Source organism: Schistocerca piceifrons, chromosome 4, assembly GCF_021461385.2.
Source record: "Schistocerca piceifrons isolate TAMUIC-IGC-003096 chromosome 4, iqSchPice1.1, whole genome shotgun sequence".
In the NCBI taxonomy this organism is placed as follows: domain Eukaryota; kingdom Metazoa; phylum Arthropoda; class Insecta; order Orthoptera; family Acrididae; genus Schistocerca; species Schistocerca piceifrons.
The window spans coordinates 619,626,848-619,649,312 of NC_060141.1; the positions used below are offsets into that span (position 1 = coordinate 619,626,848).

The 22,465-nt window shown below is 44.3% G+C and overlaps 1 protein-coding gene and 1 pseudogene across 1 annotated transcript in view; both read left to right on the forward strand.

Moving 5' to 3' along the window:
* The window catches only part of LOC124796065 (solute carrier family 15 member 1-like), a 230,829-nt gene that overhangs the window by 173,779 nt on the left and 34,585 nt on the right, over window positions 1-22,465 (forward strand). The window contains exons 6-10 of the mRNA XM_047260152.1: window positions 2,445-2,527; window positions 7,467-7,646; window positions 7,757-8,005; window positions 11,160-11,384; window positions 22,367-22,464. Of these exons, the coding sequence (XP_047116108.1) occupies window positions 2,445-2,527; window positions 7,467-7,646; window positions 7,757-8,005; window positions 11,160-11,384; window positions 22,367-22,464 (835 nt within the window). The remainder of the gene's footprint in view (window positions 1-2,444; window positions 2,528-7,466; window positions 7,647-7,756; window positions 8,006-11,159; window positions 11,385-22,366; window position 22,465) is intronic.
* Window positions 4,990-5,107, forward strand: LOC124796488 (annotated as a pseudogene).

Here is a 22,465-nt window from a genome sequence, read left to right on the forward strand (position 1 = left end):
ATTATTACTTTCTGCACAACAATAATCAGCAAGTAAAATCCAATTACAAAAAAAAGTATTATGAATGGGATTTGGATTGATCTGGGGGAAGAGACCAAACAGTGAGGTCATCGGTCTCGTCGGATTAGGGAAGGATGGGGAAGGAAGTCGGCCGTGCCCTGTGAAAGGAACCATCCCGGCATTTGCCTGAAACGATTTAGGGAAATCACGGAAAACTTAAATCAGGATGGCCGGATACGGGATTGAACCGTCGTCCTCCCGAATGCGAGTCCAGTGTGCTAACCACTGCGCCACCTCGCTCAGTAAAGTATTATGAAAAACCAATTACAAGTCACATACATTTTGAGATATAAGTTGTTGGAAACTAACAGGTAATATCCGGAGTACCACAGGGAAGTGTGATAGGACCGTAGCTGTTTACAGTATATATGAATGATCTAGTAGAAAGCGTCGGACGCTCTTTAAGGCTATTCGCAGATGATACAGTTGCCTATTCCAAAGTAGCAACGCCAGAGGATAGTAAGAATTTGCAGAACGACCTGCAGAGAATTGATGAATGGTGCAGACTCTGGCAGTTGACACTAAACGTAAATAAATGTAACATTTTGCGCATACATAGGGAAAGAAATCCACTACCATACAGCTACACTATTGATGACAAACATCTGGAGACAGCGTCTGCCGTAAAATATCTAGGCGTAACTATCCAGAGCGACCTTAAGTGGAATGACCATATAAAACAGACAGTGAGAAAAGCAGACACCAGACTCAGAGTCATCGGAAGAATCTTAAGGAAATGTAACTCATCCACGAAAGAAGCGTCTTATAAGGCGCATATTCGCCCGACTCTTGAATATTGTTCATCTATCTGGGATCCCTATCAGGTAGGACTGATAGAGGAGACAGAGAAGATCCAACGAAGAGCGGCGCGTTTCGTCACGGGATCGTTTAGCTGGCGAGAGAGCGTTACGGAGACGGTAAACAAACTCCACTGGCAGACGTTACAAGAGAGGCGTTGTGCATCACGGATAGATTTACAATTGAAATTGCGGGACAGCACTTTTCAGGAGGAGTCAGACAACACATTACTTCCCCCCACATACATCTCGTGTATTGACCACGAGGGGAAAATTCAAGAAAGTAGAGCCAATACAGAGGCTTACCGACAATCATTCTTCCAACACACTATTCGCGAGTGGAACAGGGTTGGAGGGATCAGATAGTGGTACCGAAAGTACCCTCCGCGACACATCATTCGGTGGCTTGCGGAGTATGATGTAGATGTAGAACACAAATTTCCATTTTTCTGACAGGTAACAATGCAGATACACTAATGAAATTTGGTTCTTTTGCAAGTATCACATGTCCCGTGGTAAAATATGTTCTTCTGCTTCAAGGTACAAGATACTGTAATAACGACGTAGCATGGCTCAACAGTCCAAATGTTATACAGTATGGTCAGAAACGTCTGAAAGTGTGTAAGGTTGTTGCAGGGTAGCTTGTGCGGAGAAAAAATTGTTAAGAAAAAAATTCGATTGGTTGCGCCGGTTCACAGTTAATTAACATGGAATTTAGCCAATGAGGCCGATGCACCTGAAAATTCAAGAATCCCACCCGAGACGGCATCGCAAAACGTGTTCTTCGATTGGTGTCCTATAACAGACAGGACAGCGATACAAAACTGGGACATAGGACTGTAGTAAAGGATCGACCCCAAGCGAAAGGCTGAGCAGCCTGGTGAGCTATCATCTACGCCATGCGAACGACTGACTCGGACTGTATGTGGCGGCTGCTTGAATCTTCGAGCGCAACGGCCCGATTGGCTAACATTGATGCTAATTAATTCGGGAATGGCGGAACGTATCGAAGTTTTTCTTAACAATTATTTATGAGCGCAACCTATCCTGCAACACCCTTACAAGTTTTCAGACTGTTTCTGACCACGATATATGACACTCTCCCCTGTCTTGTGGGGAGATAAATTCTAGTTTCAATAATTAGGTGTCTTGCACAGAGTGCTTGCAATAATCACGTGAGACGTACGGAAAGCATACCTTAGAATAACCATGTGCTAAACATTTTTCTTCGTCGAAGCACTCTGTGTACACAAGGCTGCGTCTCTATAGGCTGCATTCAGTGACTTCATTCAAAGTACCGTTTGCTACAGTTGCAATTGGCTTATTGTATTTGTTTAGGTTACATTCAGCAGCAAAACAATTAAGACTGGCGAAATATTACATTATGTTCATTTCCTACTAAAGATACGAAATATGAGATAAAATATAAATGACTCTAAAACCTTTAAGTGAATAGGATAAAGAGAGAAAGCTATAGTACAGCTGGTACTTGTGTTTCATAGGTTAGTATTTATACTGTAATTACGTATGTATAATATCAAGGATAAGTCAGATATGTAAATGACGCTTAGAATTTTATTGTTTCAGTATTCTTTGTCGCTGGAAAACCAATGTACAAAATAAAACCAGCTGAGGGAAATGTTCTTGCTGAAACAGTAAAATGTATTCATGTAAGTATAATTGTATTAATTTCTCTAAAAGCTCTTTAATTGCCTTTGAAAATGAGAGAGAGTAATTTTACTTCGTCTCGCACGAAATAGCACTCATTACTCAAAGAAATGAAGCAACTACCCATTTTTTAATTTTATTTATTCCAAGACACGTTTAGTGGTTTCTTCCGCCTTCAATTGGCGTAATACAGTTAGGCCTACATGTTAGCTGGTCGCTGTATTTCTTCATGTAATTTAATCAGTGGCTGCGGAAGTCGTCACTGACTATTATCAAAGTATAAACATGACATACTTAATTGTTGGAACGTTGGAAAATATTCCGACTTAAACACCTAGATGCAATGAAAATTGACAGTGGCAAATGAGACCATTACGAAGCATATTTCCAAAAAACGCAGAAGATCGTTAGATAATGTGCTATAAAAGTCATGGACCCAAGTTGTCAACAGGGCACTGTGTAAGCTGTTGGTGACTCCGTAATGATGTAGGCCGTGTTTACATAGAATGGACTGGGACCTCTGGTCCAACTGAACCGATCACTGACTGGAAATGGCTCTATTCGCCTACTTGGAGACCACTTGCAGCCATATATGGACTTCATGTTCCCAAACAACGATGGAATGTTTATGGATGACAATGCGCCATGTTATCGGGCCACAATGTTCACGATTGATTTGAAGAACATTCTGGACAATTCGAGCGAATCATTTCGCCCTTCAGATCGTCCAACTTGGGACATGATAGCCAGGTCGCTCCGTGCACAAAATCCTACAGCAACAACACTTTCGCAATTATGGACAGCTATAGAGGCCGCATGGCTCGATATTTCTGCAGGAGATTTCCAACGATTTGTGGAGTTCGTGCCATGTCGAGATGCTGGACTACGCCGGGCAAAAGTAGGTTCCACACAATATTAGGAGGTATCTAATCCCTTTTGTCACCTCAGTGTATGCAAATAATCGCTTTTTGAATTTGATGCTACTTATTGTACCATTATCTAAACTACTGGCCATTAAAATTACTACACCACGAAGATAATGCTGTGATACGCAAATGAATAGCTTTTCAGAGCATTCACACAAGGTTGGTGCCGGTGGTGACACCTACAACGTGCTGACATGAGGAAAGTTTCCAACCGATTTCTCATACACAAACAGCAGTTGACCGGCGTTGCCTGGTGAAACGTTGTTGTGATGCCTCGTGTAAGGAGGAGAAATGCGTACCATCACGTTTCCAACTTTGATAAAGGTCGAATTGTAGCCTATCGCGACTGCGGTTTATCGTATCACGACATTGCTGATCGCGTTGGTTGAGATCCAATGACTGTTAACAGAATATGGAATCGGTGGTTTCAGGAGAGTAATACAGAACGCCGTGCTGGATCCCAACGGCCTCGTATCACTAGCAGTCGAGATGACAGGCATCTTATCCGCATGGCTGTAACGGATCGTGCAGCCACGTCTCGATCCCTGAGTCACCAGATGCGGACGTTTGCAAGACAACAACCATCTGCACGAACAGTTCGACGACGTTTGCAGCAGCATTGACTATCAGCTCGGAAACCGTGGCTGCGGTTACTCTTGACGCTGCATCACAGACAGGAGCGCCTGCGATGGTGTACTCAACGACGAACCTGGGTGCACGAATGGCAAAACGCCATTTTTTCGGATGAATCCAGGTTCTGTTTACAGCATCATGATGGTCGCATCCGTGTTTGGCGACATCGCGGTGAACGCACATTGGAAGCGTGTATTCGTCATTGCCATACTGGCGTATCACACGGCGTGATGGTATGGGGTTCCATTGGTTACACGTCTCGGTCACCTCTCGTTCGCATTGACGGCACTTTGAACAGTGGACGTTACATTTCAGATACTGGCGTATCACTGTTCCGACCCGTTGCTCTACCCTTCATTCGATCCCTGCGAAACCCTTCATTTCAGCAGGATAATGCACGACCGCATGTTGCAGGTCCTGTACGGGCCTTTCTGCATACAGAAAATGTTCTACTGCTGCCCTGGCGAGCACATTCTCCAGATCTCTCACCAACTGAAAACGTCTGGTCAATGATGGCCAAGCTACTGGCTCGTCACAATATGCCTGTCACTACTCTTGATGAACTGTGGTATCGTGTTGAAGCTGCATGAGCAGCTCTACCTGTACACGCCATCCATGCTCTTTTTGATTCAATGCCCAGGAGTATCAAGACCGTTATTACGGCTAGAGGTGGTTGTTCTATGTACTGATTTCTCAGGATCTATGCACCCAAATTGCGTGAAAATGTAATCACATGTCAATTCTAATATAATATATTTGTCCAATGAATACCCATTTATCATTTGCATTTCTTCTTGGTGTAGCAATTTTAATGGCCAGTAGCATAATTTCCAAGCGACTGCAGGCTCGTCATCAGAGGAAGTGTTACAGGAACTTTATATTCTGAACCGCGTATAGCTAGAAATGGCAAGAGCCTTACCGCAGTGGATACACCGGTTCCCGTCTGATCACCGAAGTTAAGCGCTGTCAGGCATGGCCAGCACATGTATGGGTGACCATCCGGACCGCCGTGCGCTGTTGCCATTTTTCGGTGTGCACTCAGGCTCGTGCTGCCAATTGAGGAGCTACCCAACTGATTAGTAGCGGCTGCGGTCAAAGAAAACCATCATAACGATCGGGAGGGCGGTGTGCTGAGCACACGCCCCTCTTATCTGCATCATCAGTGAGGATGACACGGCGGTTGGACGGTACGGATGGGCCACTTCTGGCCTGAAGACGGAGTGTGTCTATAGCTAGAAGCTAGTGTCGTGGTGATTGCAGTGCCTCGAGGTCTCTTTGACGAATTCATTCTAATAATGTATATGTTGCCTGCTTACACGCACACACATTTTGAGATGCCTGCAGTGGCTCGAAAACTATTTAATAGTACAGTAAATCACATCAAATTCAAATAGCGACTAATTGTTTATTGCATCTACAAAAATATTCCGTCCGAACTGGCTTCGGAAGACCCAACGCTACCTACCGATCGCCATGCCATTCTCAGACGACAGGCGTTACTAGTTGTGGAAATGGGGGGGGGGGGGGGGGGCGGTGTGCGTGTATGGTCGGCAGCCCGCTCTCCCAGCTGTTGTCAGTTTTTATGACGTGGGCCGCCATTTCTGCATCTATACTGGTGTCCAAAATTAAAGTAACAAACGGAAATTTTGAAAGGTTGGGTTTATTTTGCCACAAAGCAGTATAGACAGGTGACAGTGAGGTAGAAACAATGTAAAGAATACAAAACGTAAACGGCTGCAACGTTCATAAGAGAAGGCAAAAATGTCCTTCGTTTTTCCCAACTTAATGGGACTGCACACACATTCCGATAACTAGTTAATGTGTTCAGTATGAGATGTGACCACCCCTAGCAGCAATACAGGCCTGACAACGACGGGGAATGCTGTGAATGTTATTATCAGTCTCGTGTTGAAGCAAAAACGGCCATTCTCCCTGCAGTCTTGGAGAGTGGTTGGTGGATGCTGCCGTGATGCAAGCCGTCTCCCTAGTGCATTCCAGACATCTTTTATGGATTGAAATCGAGAGAGCGAGCAGACCACGCCATGCGTGCAATATCTTCCGTTTCCAAGAAAACATCAACCACCTGTGCTCTATGAGGTCGAGCATTACCGTCCATCAATGCGAAGTCTGGACCCACAGCACTTCGCAATAATGGCAAACGAGGTCCCAAGACCTCGTCACGATAGCTGACAGAACTTAAACCTTGCCGATTCATCCGTACAGTTACATGAAGAGGCGTTCGAGTGGTAAACACAATCCCTGCCCACACCATTAGGGATCCTCCATGATATCGGTCTCTTTCCAGAATGTTTGGGTTCCGGAATCGTGTTCCACGTTCCCTCCAGATACGAATCAGTCGAGAATCACTCTCCCGACTAAATCGGGATTCGTCTGTGAAAACAGCATTGGCCCATTGTTCGACCGTCCAGGTGGCATGTTGAAGACTCTTCTCTAGTCGTTCCCTTTAGTGAAGGAGCGTCAGAGGTAGACGCACAGCAGGTCTCCGACAATAAACGCCACTCTGCCGAAGCCTTCTGCTCATCGTTTGCCCTGAGACAACACGTCCGGTGGATACTGCGAGCTCACATGCCAGTTACCGTGCAGTATTGAGGCGGTTCTGCCGTGCCCTTAAAGCAAAATAACGGTCCTGTGTTCTGAAGTCACACGTGGTCCTCCATGTCTTATCCTTCAGGATGCAGTTTCGGTCTCTGCCGCCACATCCGAGAAACAACAGAACGATTCACATCAAGCCATCGGGCCCCATCAGTTTGCGACTACCGTGCTTCCTTTCTTTCTATGGCCATCCACAGCAGAGAGTCTGTTAGGCACCTCCTCTGTGCCACACTGCACCGTCTGTGACTGTGTACACAGTGATTATGGATGTGGGGCTATCCGGCAAATACTACTTCATCTCAAAACTGCCCAACGTCATCGTTGACATGGTTCTCCGTTGAACGGAATGCCGTCTTCTGTGCACAACACTGTCGTACGGACATCTGGCTGACAGTTTGTGTGATTATATCGTGAATTAGACACAGGACGGAGAAATAGCCGTTTGTTGCTTTAATTTTGGACACCAGTATAGTAGCTCCTCAATTGGCATCACAAAGAATGAGTGTGCCCCACTTGCCAGCAATGCCCAACTTCGCTGATCTGGTGGGAATCGGTGTTACCATTGCGGCAAGGTCGTTGCCGTACCTACAAAAGCCGCCAATTGAGATCACAGTTGCAGCACGTCGTCCACAATAGATATAATGACTTTCAATATTCTATGATAAGTATCTTTGTAGTCAGTGGAATTACCACTAACGACTCTTGCTAATGCCACTGAACAGAAACATTCATCGATTATTTTTCCTACTAACAATGTTACCTGTCGCAGCATGCTCTTTCTCGGAAGCGGAAACTGAAGCGTGAGAAGAAAGGTGAAAACCGCGAACACTGGCTGTACTACGCGGACGATAAATATGACAAGAAGACAATCGATGGCATAAAGGCTACTCTTGGAGTTCTCTTTCTCTACTTGCCTCTCCCTGTGTTTTGGGCACTCTTCGACCAGCAGGTATGAGTTTTAGAGGACATAGTTACGCTATCTGATTACAACACTTATCTTGCAAATGGATAATTTGTGTTTTCATAAGTGAATTTCGTACCTTTTTTGTCTCGTTTTAGGGTTCAACCTGGACATTTCAAGCTACGAGAATGAATGGGGAACTTGGCACATGGGCAATAAAACCTGACCAAATGCAAGTGGTTAATTCCCTGCTAATTCTGTGTTTTATTCCTCTCTTCGAAATTATCGTCTATCCACTGTTCAGTAAATGCAACTTATTGAAGAAACCGCTTCAAAGGCTTGGAGTAGGTGGAGTCGTTGGAGCGCTGTCATTCGTTATAGCTGCCGTTGTTGAACTGCAGTTGGAGGTAAGATATTATTATTAGCAGTGGGAAATTAGTTGTATTACTCGCTCATATTGTAGAAAGATACTGAATTATAGGTTTTGTGGGTGCAACAAGTGTTTTGTATACTAGTCACAAAAGAGTTACTTTCACTGGCGAAAAATATCGCAACACCAACAAAAAATGTAAAGTAATGAAATTTCGGGATTTCATTTGTCTAGGTAACATATTTAAGTGATTAACAGTGCATGATCACAGGTTAATGGAAGCGCAAGATAAGGCATAGAAGATGTGAGATGCTTGTACATTAATAACCGGTGTAACCGCCAGAATAATGAATGGAAGCATGCAGACGTACGTGCATTGTGTTGTACAGGTGCCGGGTGTCAGTTTCCGTGATGGGATTCCTTACCTGTTGCACTTGATCGGTCAATTCATGGCAGCTAATGCTAGTTGTAGATGACGCTGGAGTTGTCGTCCGATGTTGTCCCATATGTGCTCGACTGGAGACAAATCTGGTGATCGAGCAGGTCAAGGCAACTTGTCGACACTCTGTAGAGCAAGTTAAGTTACTACAGTGGTATGCGGATGAGAGTTATCCAGTCGGAAGGCACCCATTAAATACTACGAGGCGTGTTTTTTTAAGTAAGGTCCGTTTGAACATAAGTACACAATGAAAGGTTATTTCAAAAAAGTAAATCTATTTTTTTAAAGTACATACTTCACTCTATTTTTCGGCATATTTGCCCGGTTTGCTTAAACACGTATCATACCTCTCAACCAATTTTAAAATACCCTCTTCATAAAAACTTGCCGCCTGCTCCGATAACCAAGAGTTCACTGCCGTTTTCATGTCGTCGTCATCATGGTAACGGTTGCCACTGAGGTGTTGTTTGAGGTGGAGGAACAGATGGTAATCGCTCGGCGCAAGATCAGGACCGTAGGATGGGTGGTCTAAAACTTCCCACTCAAAACTGTCCAATAAATTGTGGACCTGACCTGCAGTGTGAGGTCTTGCATTGTCATGGAGAAGGACAATTCCCTCTGGCAGCATTCCGCGTCTTTTGTTTTGAATCGCTCTGCGTAGCTTTCTCAGGGTTGTCAGTATGCTTCTGCATTGATAATGGTTCCTCGTTGCATGAAGTCGACCAACAAAACACCATGCGTATCCCAAACCACTGACGCCATGATATTGCGCTGGGACAGAGTGTGTTTGGCCTCCACCTTTACAGGCGAGTGTGTGTGTCTCCATTCCAAGCTCTGTTGCTTCGATTCTGGCGTGATACGCGAAACCCATGTTTCGTCTCCATTTACGGTCGGACTCAAGAAGCCATCACCTTCTTCGTGATAACGAGTCAAGAACTTCATTGCACACACAAATCTTTGGTTTTCGTGGTCCTCTGTTAGGAGTTTTGGGACCCAACGGGAGCACAGTTTCCTAAACTTCAGGTGTTCAGAAACAGTGTTGTAAAGCACTGATCTCGACACGTCAGGAAATTCGTATGAGAGACCTGTTATTGTGAAGCGCTTGTTCTCACGAATCCTCGCTTCAACTGAAGCCACCAAATCGTCTGTAATCAAAGAAGGGCGACCGTAGCGGTCCTCATCATGGACGTTGACATGGGCATTTTTGAATTCTCGTATCCACTTACGCACTTTGCTTTCACTCGTAACAGTATCGCAAATCTGTCGATGAATTTCTGCAGCAGACAGGTTCCTTGGTGACAAAAACCGTATCACTGAGCGAACCTCACACGTGGCGGGCGAGTTGATAGTCTTAAACATTTTGAAAGCACGGATCAGAACTGTACAGGTTAGTTACAGAGCTGAAACTAAGCACAGTTGTTCCCGAGGCATGCCGGTACACAACACACGCGCTCGTTGCGGTATGCGCGCGAACTACTAGTGTCTACAACAAAACGGACCTTACTTAAAAAGCACGCCTCGTATTAATGAATGGCAGCGCAGTAGGTCGAATCACCAGAGTAACGTACAAATTTGCAGTCATGGTACGTAGAATAACCATGAGAGTGCTCCAGCTGTCATATAAAATCGCACCTCAGACCATAACTACAGGTGTAGGCCTACCGTGTCTAGCACGCAGACATGTTGGTTGCGGGCCCTTAGCTTGCCATCACTGGCACCGAGGCAGAACTAGTTTTCATCAGAAAACACAACAGACCTCCATCCTGCCCTCCAATGAACTCTCGCTTGAGACTACAGAAGTTGCAAATGGCGGTGTTTTGAGATCAGTTGAATGCACACTACACGGCGTCTGGCTCACAGCTGTCCTTGAAGTAAACGATTTCTAACAGCTCGCTGTGTCACTGTGGTGCCATCTGCTGCTCAGACTGCAGTTGCAGCTGCAGACGATGCGCCAGAGTCAACCGCCGAACACGATGGTCTTCCCTCTTGGTAGTGACTCGTGGCCGTACGTATCCTCGTCTTCTTGCGACCGAACATCGTCGTGACCATCGATGCCAGCAATCGGCTACAGTGGCTACATTCCTACCAAGTGTTTCTGCAGCATCGCAGAAGGGATATGCAGCTCCTCGTAACCCCATTACACGACCTCGTTGAAACTCTGTGAAGTGTTGATAATGGCGTCTTTGTAGCCTTAAAGGCGTTCTTGACTAACAACACACCACTTACAGTCTCAAAGCTAACTAACGCTCACAACCGTTACAGAGTGTATTTAAAGCAAACCTGATTTGAATCCTCATAGTGGCGCTACTAACGCCACTCTGGCGCGAAATTTGAATAGACGTCATCTTTCAGATGCAGAAACACGCCTACCAACTTTCTTTTAGGTCGTACAGCTCCTTCTTGGTGGTGCGATTCTTTTTTTCCGTCAGTGTATTTCTCACTTAGATATGTGCGAAGAGTTGTGGATGATGGTTTGTACGAGAGTAGTAAAAAACGTGCTCAGATAATTTGGATTCCATTTTCTTAATGATGTTGCCAGATTAGAGACTACGACATATATAGGCTACAAGTCGAAAGATTTTTAATGTTTGGCGTGTGTTGAAGCACAGTCGTGTGCAGCATACCACTTGTGAAAACAAATTATTTCTACAATATGGCGAATATGACGTAAACAGACCATCTTAAGCGGTTTGATGTTACGCTAAAACTGCAGCGAATGTGAATGTACAAGCCTAAATTTATTCTGTTTTAGCCGACTTACGCTGTAGTACCAAAGGCTGGTGAAGGCCAGGTAAGGATTTTCAATACTCTGGACCAAGCCGTCAACGTTACTACTGGTTATGGCTCCAGGAATGTAGCAGCTCACGGCGCCTGGGAAGAACTGCATTTGGGAGTTCATGGAGAGAGCATATACGACGTCACACTTTCTTATGGTAGTGAACCGGTTAATGGCAGTATTACTGTGTATGAAAACCAGGTAAGCTATCATTCTGAATTCCTTGTGCCCATTTTAGTGTCATGATAGAATAGAAATTAAGAAATCAGTGTGGCCGAACTTACAACCTTGTGCTTCGATACAATCCCTTGAACGAGTTAGACATTTTAACTGCAGCTTCGCAGTTATACATTCGCTAAAGAAATCCATCACAGTTTGAGAAGAATAATGTCTGTACCTGCAACACTAAAAGAATAAATGATGTTTTGGTACTTATTATTAAAGTTGTGCTCAGAAAGGAGATCAATATGGATCTATTTTTTTTATCATTTACCATGTAATACAATATCTGAAAGATATTAAATCAAGTTTTAAACCTAACCAAAAATCAGTTGTTCTGGATAATTCCTTCTACTCCATAGTCAAATTTTTCTTAAAATCTGATAGCCTGTACAAAAAAAAATAAGTAATAAAAGTTTGCTTTAAATGTAGTGACAAGAGCAGGACTGAAAATAATATGTTTATTAATGTTAAATTTAGGCCAGTATGCAATTCAGGTACCGGTACCTGTAAATGGGCAGCATGCAACCACTGCTGAAACTAATCATGTAGAAATATCCTGTAAACTGACTCATTCCACATAATTTTGTTAAAAAATATTTAAATGACCTATGTATTAATATTTTAGCAGTACATTCGCCTGTTTTCCAAAAATATTTTTTTTCAGTTACATATTAAATTAACCGAATTTCGTACAAAACAAAACTTTAGAGCTGATTTGATCCAGTAGAAATGGTTTGTCAAAGCCTGCAACTGTGAAAACAATGGGTTTGTTCATAAATAATTTTTCTGCAACCACTCAAGATTTTCTTTTATTTACATTTTACACGACACGTTCTGGAAAATGATTTCCGTTTTCAAGTTAGTTTTTCTTTGCGTACTATGCCAGTTTTTGTAATGTTTTTGAAGTGTGTGGTTCTGCTTTGTTCTTCTGACTTTAAAAAAATGCACTATTTTAGTTGAGTTGATCTTTATGTATAATTATCGGCGAAATTTGGAAGAACTTGGACTTACATTTTCTTAGGTCAATTTTATGCAGATTCTCACACATATATGGTACACGATTTTCTATGCTCAGTGGGGTCTATATGTCGAGTACAAAGTCTTACATAAACAAACAGTTCCAAAGATGTTTTTAGACATAGTCAACAGAGAAATGTTACAGTTTTTCACAAAGTATGATATGCTTTTTTACAGAGGGTATTTATCTTAACAGTCTGGATCATAATTTGCTTATATCTATTTTCTATGTTGCTTAGTTCTATGTGTTACTGTTTTTATTTAATTATATTGTCGAGTCATCTGGAAAATCACTTTCAAGTTTTTCTTTTAATGTTTTATCTCCATATTTTCTATAATGTGAATAAACCTGCAGCTTTTGTGAAAGATTCATTTTATTCCCTCTTCTTTGAAGTTTTGCTCTATTTTTCCAAATAGGTGTTCATTTGGAAAAGTAGAGCAACATATCGAAGTGCTCCACTGACTAATTATTAGTACCAAGTCTGGCACTGAAAGCTATATACAAGTACAAAATCTATTAAATGAAAGTTCTAAAATAGTTGCTCATATCAGATTCAGCAAGTACTGTCAACACGAAGGTGTTGTTGTGGTCTTCAGTCCTGAGACTGGTTTGATGCAGCTCTCCATGATACTCTATCCTGTGCAAGGTTCTTCATCTCCCAGTACCTACTGCAACCTACATCCTTCTGATTCTGCTTAGTGTATTCATCTCCTGGTCTCCCTCTACGATTTTTACCCTCCACGCTGCCCTCCAATACTAAATTGGTTATCCCCTGATGCCTCAGAACATGTCCTAACAACCGATCCCTTCTTCTGGTCAAGTTGTGCCACAAACTTCTCTTCTCCCCAATCCTGTTCAATACTTCCTCATTAGTTATGTGATCTACCCATCTAATCTTCAGCATTCTTCTGTAGCACCACATTTCGAAAGCTTCTATTCTCTTCTTGTCCAAACTATTTATCGTCCACGTTTCACTTCCATACATGGCTACTCTCCATACAAATACTTTCAGAAATGACTTCCTGACACTTAAATATATACTCGATGTTAACAATTTTTTCTTCTTCAGAAACGCTTTCCTTGCCATTGCCAGTCTACATTTTATATCCTCTCTACTTCGACCATCATCAGTTATTTTGCTCCCCAAATAGCAAAACTCCTTTACTACTTTAAGTGTCTCATTTCCTAATCTAATTCCCTCAGCATCACCCGAAGTAATTCGACTACATTCCATTATCCTCGTTTTGCTTTTGTTGATGTTAACACGAAGGTATAATTCCGAATTATATAAAAGTGAAAATAAGTTCACCCACTCGCACAGCAAAACACGTAAAGCACAAAGCAGAAAAACTGGCTGTAAAACAAAATAATGATGACTTGTTAAACAGACAACTACTCAGCATGCAGTTAGATGCAGCAAACAGCGTGGAGCGCACAATATTTACAACAACATATGAAAGCACATCCAAGACACGGTCGACAAGGGGTACTTGGCCATTTGCAGCACATTCGACCTTGACATCCAAACTACAGACTTTATTTACCAGCCACTGACAGTGCTGCCATCTGCCGCCTGTGAGTGGTTACTGCACATTGTCATCGAACATAAGCGATGGCCACAATTATGCACTGGACCGTGCACTCCTGGAAATTGAAATAAGAACACCGTGAATTCATTGTCCCAGGAAGGGGAAACTTTATTGACACATTCCTGGGGTCAGATGCATCACATGATCACACTGACAGAACCACAGGCACATAGACACAGGCAACAGAGCATGCACAATGTCGGCACTAGTAGAGTGTATATTCACCTTTCGCAGCAATGCAAGCTGCTATTCTCCCATGGAGACGATCGTAGAGATGCTGGATGTAGTCCTGTGGAACGGCTTGCCATGCCATTTCCACCTGGAGCCTCAGTTGGACCAGCGTTCGTGCTGGACGTGCAGACCGCGTGAGACGACGCTTCATCCAGTCCCAAACATGCTCAATGGGGGACAGATCCGGAGATCTTGCTGGCCAGGGTAGTTGACTTACACCTTCTAGAGCACGTTGGGTGGCACGGGATACATGCGGACGTGCATTGTCCTGTTGGAACAGCAAGTTCCCTTGCCGGTCTAGGAATGGTAGAACGATGGGTTCGATGACGGTTTGGATGTACCGTGCACTATTCAGTGCCCCCTCGACGATCACCAGTGGTGTACGGCCAGTGTAGGAGATCGCTCCCCACACCATGATGCCGGGTGTTGGCCCTGTGTGCCTCGGTCGTATGCAGTCCTGATTGTGGCGCTCACCTGCACGGCGCCAAACACGCATACGACCATCATTGGCACCAAGGCAGAAGCGACTCTCATCGCTGAAGACGACACGTCTCCATTCGTCCCTCCATTCACGCCTGTCGCGACACCACTGGAGGCGGGCTGCACGATGTTGGGGCGTGAGCGGAAGATGGCCTAACGGTGTGCGGGACCGTAGCCCAGCTTCATGGAGACGGTTGCGAATGGTCCTCGCCGATACCCCAGGAGCAACAGTGTCCCTAATTTGCTGGGAAGTGGCGGTGCGGTCCCCTACGGCACTGTGTAGGATCCTACGGTCGTGGCGTGCATCCGTGCGTCGCTGCGGTCCGGTCCCAGGTCGACGGGCACGTGCACCTTCCGCCGACCACTGGCGACAACATCGATGTACTGTGGAGACCTCACGCTCCACGTGTTGAGCAATTCGGCGGTACGTCCACCCGGCCTCCCGCATGCCCACTATACGCCCTCGCTCAAAGTCCGTCAACTGCACATACGGTTCACGTCCACGCTGTCGCGGCAAGCTACCAGTGTTAAAGACTGCGATGGAGCTCCGTATGCCACGGCAAACTGGCTGACACTGACGGCGGCGGTGCACAAATGCTGCGCAGCTAGCGCCATTCGACGGCCAACACCGCGGTTCCTGGTGTGTCCGCTGTGCCGTGCGTGTGATCATTGCTTGTACAGCCCTCTCGCAGTGTCCGGAGCAAGTATGGTGGGTCTGACACACCGGTGTCAATGTGTTCTTTTTTCCATTTCCAGGAGTGTATATTTTAGTACTTTAATTAAGTGACTCTGATATCTCCTGAGTCGTGATTTCCTATACATGTTCGCTAGTGACTCGGTCGAATAATTTTTCGTAATCAATGAAAGCAATATGATTTTCAAGGTTATACTCCCTTCTTTTTTCTGCTATCTGTTCAACCGTGAAAGTGGCGTCTGTCTGGGATCGTTCCCTTCTAAAGTTGTTTTCTTCTTCTAGTAATAAAAAAACAACTGTGGCTTCTTGTACTCTTTTACTTAATATTTTGTATATATTACATATCCTGTATTCAAAGTATTTGTTGTGTTGTGGTCTTCAGTCCACTAATGCTCTTCCTGAAACTCTCTACAACCTCTGGTTCTGTCATTTTGTTCAGGTCCCATCTCCTTAAATTCCCACCTTTTTTTATTTTCTTCAGTTTTAATCTACAGTTCATAACTAACAGATTATGGTCAGAATCCACATCTGCCCCTGGAAATGTCTTACAATTTGAAACCTGGTTCCTAAATCTCTGCCTTACCACTATATAATCTATCTGAAGCCTTCCAGTATCTCCAGACCTCTTCCATGTACACATCCTTTTTTCATGATTCTTGAACCAAATACTAGCCATGATTAAGTTATGCTCTGTGCAAGATTCTACCAGGTGGCGTCCTCTTTCATTTCTTACCCCCATTCCATATTCACCAACTACGTTTCCTTCTCTTCCTTTTCCTACTATCGAACTCCAGTCACCCATGTCTATTAAATTTTCGTCTGCCTTCACTATCTGAATAATTTCTTTTAACTCGTCACACATTTCATCAATCTCTTCGTCATCTGCGGAGCTAGTTGGCATATAAACTTGTACTACTGTGGTAGGTGTGGGCTACGTGTCTATCTTGGTCACAATAATGCGTTCACTATGCTGTCTGTAGCAGCTGACCCGCGCTCCTATATTTTATTCATTATTAAACCTACTCCTGCATTACCCCTATTTGATTTTGTATTTATAATCCTGTATGCACCTGACCAGAAGTCTTGTTTTTCCTGCCACCGAATTTCACTAATTCCCACTACATCTAACTTAAACCTATCCATTTCCCTTTTTAAATTTTCTAACCTTCCAGCTCGATTAAAGGATCTGACACTCCACGCTCCGATCCATAGAATGCCAGTTTTCTTTCTCCTGATAACGACGTCCTCCCCCGCCCGGAGATCCGAATGGGGGACTATTTTACCTCCGGAATATTTTACCCAAGAGGACGCCATCATCAGTGAACCATACAGTAATGCTGTATGCCATTGGGAAAAATTACGGCTGTAGTTTTCCCTTGCTTTCAGCCGTTCGCAGTAGCAGCATAGCAAGGCCGTTTTGGTTAGTGTTACAAGGCCAGATCAGTCAATCATTGAGACAGTTGCCCCTACAACTACTGAAAAGGCTGCTGCCCCTCTTCAGGAACCACACGTTTGTCTGGCCTCTCAACAGATATCCCTCCGTTGTAGTTGCACCTACGGTACGGCTATCTGTATCGCTGCGGCACGCAAGCCTTCCCACCTACGGCAAGGTCCATGGTTCGTGGGGAGAGGGAAAGTATTTATTCCCTTACAATTTTCATTCCTGTCTCTATCACCGACCAAGCTCTTAATGATGGAAATTTACCTGTTGCAACCTGCAAATATAGGTCTGTCAAAAATGTTTGGTCACTATTTTCTCTTCATTAGAGACATGTTAAAACATGTGAAACTAAGTTCTCCGACCATAAAATAACAGTCACAGGGAAGCGGCAAGGGAAACAATGCTCGCATCCAGTCGCAGAATCACGTCAAATGGCCGCCCATGATCGAGTGTACCTGTTAGTCGGACAGGAAGCACACTATCTGATCAGAAGTATTTGGGCATCTAATAGTGGAAGTAAACATGAGTTGTGTCTACTCTTCACCTTTATGACGGCTTGAACTCCGGAAGGGAAAATGTCTGTGAAATGTCTGAATCGCTGTGGTGGAATGACATCCCATTCTTCTTCAGGAGCCGAGTCCAGAGACGGGATTGATATTTGACGCTGGGGTCCGGAGCCAAATCGCGTTCTAACTCATCCTAAAGTGTTTCACTGGATTCAGGATGGTTCTCTGGGCGGGCCAGTACTTTAAAGAAATTTTACTGCCCCCCAAACCGTGGCCTCACAGGTGTTGTTTATGGCAAACTGGACTGAGCATGTAACTGCAATGTGCAAGTCAGCATCAGCATCTCCCCATGCCGTACAAAAACATAAAAGGTTCTTCCCTCTTGACCGGAAAAAGAAACTTGTACAGACACTTATGCTGTCAATTATTGGTCACAGCGTTGGTATCCTGCATGGCCTTTCTCAGGAAAGCTCATTTCGCCTGGAACTGGTTATGAACGCCTTTGTTAGTTACATCTGTGATGTTCGACTCTTTGATCGTAGTTCACCACCATAAGCATAGCTATCATGGGTGCATGCAGACATGTGGAAGATTTCCATATTCTCTATCTTCTCTTAAGTCTTATAACTGTACGCTATCCCCAATATCTCTCCTCGATGTTAATGCTCTTGTCTGAACAACGTGGCAGAAACCACGGTTTCCATCACAGCAAATTCATTTCTATCCCACTCCGTGGTTGAGCCACTTTCTCAAAGTCCTTCTCAGTAGGGGGAACCCGACTCTAGAATATTCTCTCACATTAAATTAGAGAATTGAATAGCATCTCCAACCTGAAAAGACAGTTACTGTCATATCTAATGAAGCAATAAGAATGACTGCCATTTCCCTGTACATACTCGTTATCCTTGCAAATCCTTTTTTCCAACCGTATCTTCTTCACTTTCCATTATTGTTAGCTGGTGCAGTCTCCTCAAATTCCTTTTCTCAGAATTCGCTATATGAGAAAACATCTGTTCTGTAAACCTATAAGTTCTGTTTACATCTGACACTATCATTATTGTCATAACTGCCATTATTATTGTCATTAACATAATTATTATTGTTATCACTATTAGCGGCAGCAGTAGCACTGTATCAGTATTGACTTTCTTAGTTCATAGTCAGTATCATTTCCTCGCAATGTCACTATGGACACTCAAATCATTTTAATACTATTTGTCATACTAAAATTGTTGTTTCTTATGTAATGAAGAGGTAATGAAGTGATGGCCTTAATCAGATCAACTTAAATAAATAAATATCATTGTCATGTTCATACAGTTATCACGTCTGAATTGTTCTTCTATTTTACCCAGTACACAATGCTGTAAGATGTGTTCTCATCTTTCTCCATGTAATTTTTTCCTAAGAGCAATAAGGGGACTACACCTTTACCACGGAAGACACTCTGGTAGCGTAACGCCACCCCCTCTGTACTTCACGTTTAGCACTACATGTGACATAACGTTCTCCAGGCATTCGCCAATCTCAAATCGTTCCATCGGACTGCCACAGGCTGTACCGTGATTCATTACTCCAGATCTCTCATTTCCAGTCATCCAGTGTCCGCTGGCGTCGCTCTTTACATCACCTCAGCGTGGCTGGGCAATGACTACATAAATGTGTAGCCTGAGAGGAGTTGCTCGACCATTGTATCCCATTCTTTTTAATTCTCTAGGCACAATCATTGGGCTAGCTGGACTGTTCGTAGCGGTTTTGAAGTTGTTGTAACTGACAATTCGCAATTTTTCACAATACAACTTTTATTGATGTAGGTTCACAAGGTTTATGACTAAACATACAAACGAAAGGCAACAGGAACGAAAAAAGTCTCCTAATTGTGACAAACAAAAGTTAACTTCTTATTTTCCACAAAGGTTCGTGGTAACACACTCACACACTAGTAACAGTCCAATTCCGAGACGAAGACGTAATCTTCGACGGTTGCCGTACACGAGGTCGGATCCGGCACGAACTGAACTTCGGGCCTGGTTCTAGCCCCTAAAACACTACTGGCCATTAAAATTGCTACACCAAGAAGAAATGCAGATGATAAACAGGTATTCACTGGACAAATATATTATACTAGAACTGACATGTGATTACATTTTCACGCAATTTGGGTGCATAGATCCTAAGAAATCAGTACCCATAACAACCACCTCTGGCCGTAATAACGGCCTTGATACGCCTGGGCATTGAGTCGAACGGAGCTTGGATGGCGTGCACAGGTATAGTTGCCCATGCAGTTTCAACACGATACCACAGTTCATCAAGAGTAGTGACTGGCGTACCGTGACGAGCCAGTTGCTCGGCCACCATTGACCAGATGTTTTCAGTTGGTGACAGATCTGGAGAATGTGCTGGCCAGGGCAGCAGTCGAACATTTTCTGTATCCAGAAAGGCCCACACAAGACGTGCAACATGCGGTTGTGCATTATCCTGCTGAAATGAAGGGTTTCGCAGGGATCGAATGAAGGGTAGAGTCACGGGTCGTAACATATCTGAAATGTAACATCCACTGTTCAGAGTGCCGTCATTGTGAACAAGAGGTGACCGAGACGTGTAACAAATGGCACCCCATACCATCACGCCGGGTGATACGCCAATATGGCGATGACGAATACACGCTTCCAATGTGCGTTCACCGCGATGTCGCCAAACACGGATGCGACCATCATGATGCTGTAAACAGAACCTGGATTCATCCGAAAAAATGACGTTTTGCCATTCGTGCACCCGGATTCGTCGTTGAGTACACCATCGCAGGCGCTCCTGTCTGTGATGCAGCGTCAAGGGTAACTGCAGCCATGGTCTCCGAGCTGATAGTCCATGCTGCTGCAAACGTCGTCGAACTGTTCGTGCATATGGTTGTTGTCTTGCAAACGTCCCCATCTGTTGACTCAAGGATCGAGATGTGGCTGCACGATCCGTTACAGCCATGCGGATAACATGCTTGTCATCTCGACTGCTAGTGATACGAGGCCGTTGGGATCCAGCATGGCGTTCTGTATTACCCTCCCGAACCCACCAATTCCATATTCTACTAACAGTCATTGGATCTCGACCAACGCGAGCAGCAATGACGCGATACGATAAACGGCAATTGCGATAGGCTACAATCCGACCTTTATGAAAGTCGGAAACGTGACGGTACGCATTTCTCCTCTTTACACGAGGCATCACAACAATGTTTCACCAGGCAACGCCGGCCAACCGCTGTTTGTGTATGAAAAATCGGTTGGAAACGTTCCTCATGTCAGCACGTTGTAGGTGTCGCCACCGGCGCCAACCTTGTGTGAATACTCTGAAAAGCTAATCATTTGCATATCACAGCATCTCCTTTCTGTCGGTTAAATTTCGCGTCTGTAGCACGTCATCTTCGTGGTGTGACCGAGCGAGGTGGCGCAGTGGTTAGACACTGGACTCGCATTCGGGAGGACGACGGTTCAATCCCGCGTCCGGCCATCCTGATTTAGGTTTTCCGTGATTTCCCTAAATCGCTCCAGGCAAATGCCGTGATGGTTCCTTTCAAAAGGGCACGGCCGACTACCTTCCCCGTCCTTTCCTAATCCGATGAGACCGATGACCTCGCTGTCTGGTCTTTTTCCCCACAACAACCCAACCCTCTTCGTGGTGTAGCAGTTTTAATGGCCAGTAGTGTAGCTGTCTCCAGCCAATCAGATTTCGGCGTACTGATACTTCCCGCAGGCCGTGGCTCGAGCTCCCCCCTGCAGGGAGTAGTGCTCGGAATGGCTGTTTCCATTATCTTGTGTGTAAATAGCCGGTGTCTATCATGGTGCTTTTGGGCACGCCTTTGGGCATAGACAACCTCGTCCTCTGTGGTGTTACATGGGTTGCCGGACCTCAGGGGCTACCTTGGCTCCGGTGTAGCAGAAGTCACGAATGATTCGTTCCGCCGATTTCACACGATTTTTTACAACCACTCTCTGCAATGCTCAATGGTCTCTGCACGTGACCTTGGTTTAGCTGTGTTTATTCTTTCACGTTTCCACTTCACAATCACATCACCAACAGTTCATTTGGACTACACTGGATAGGCTTAACAGGTCCCTATTAGATTTGTTACTCAGGTGACATCGGTAATTAGTGTATGTGAGAAGTCACTGGGCTCTGTTGACCACTCCGCTGTTATTGCTTCTCTACACACATCGCACTATTCCCTGCTTCATCGTATACTGGCGCGTCCACCTCTCGTGGCACGTATTGGTGTTAATTTCGCATTATATACGGGTGTCCGGAAACTTTTGATCAGAAAGTGTATACGCAGCGGCAGCTCTCTCTGGGGACATGCACTGTCGCTCTTTCCCATCGTGTTACTTTACTTCTCAAGACAGGGAGAAATGGCGTGCCCTGTGTATCGAGATCGTTTCATCAGTGGCAATCTTCGCGAATCATCTGATGATCGACTGCATTTCACAGTCAGATTAACTGGCTTACAGCTCTAGTTGTTAAGAATCAAAATATCTGATCAGCGAGTGTTAATCTAGATTCTTGTGTATTAGCTATTTCACTTTATTTGTATAGCTTGAAGCAGTTTATCAGCTGTTTGAAAAAATCAGTTTCTGTTCTTTTCTGTAAGTAAAGCTTCTTAGTTTCAGAAGTGCGCTTGTCCACTGAACACACTGAAGATTTAAGGCACCTATCACTTGTTTAGAAAGCGCTCATGGCCTTGTTTTCATCAGGACATAGAAATTTTGATCATGCTTCCTCCTTCCATAGCTTTTTTTCGAAACTTGAATAATTACTGGTGTTCTTCTGTCTCATTCCAATTTCTTAAAGTAAAATCGATCGTGTAACGATCCGCTGTACCAATCTGTTTCACAAATTCGATGATTTGTTTTTAATAATAAATAAATATTAGTAACATACAATTTATGTGCGAAATGCAACACATTCCTGGTGATGGCACATTATTAATAGCTGTAATATACTTTTTTAGGCCACATCATATGTAATTGGACAAGTTGGAGGCGAACTTGAGGGCCCCTTCAGAAACGATCAAGTAGAGAAGTCACAGGAAGGTGATCCAATGCTTCGG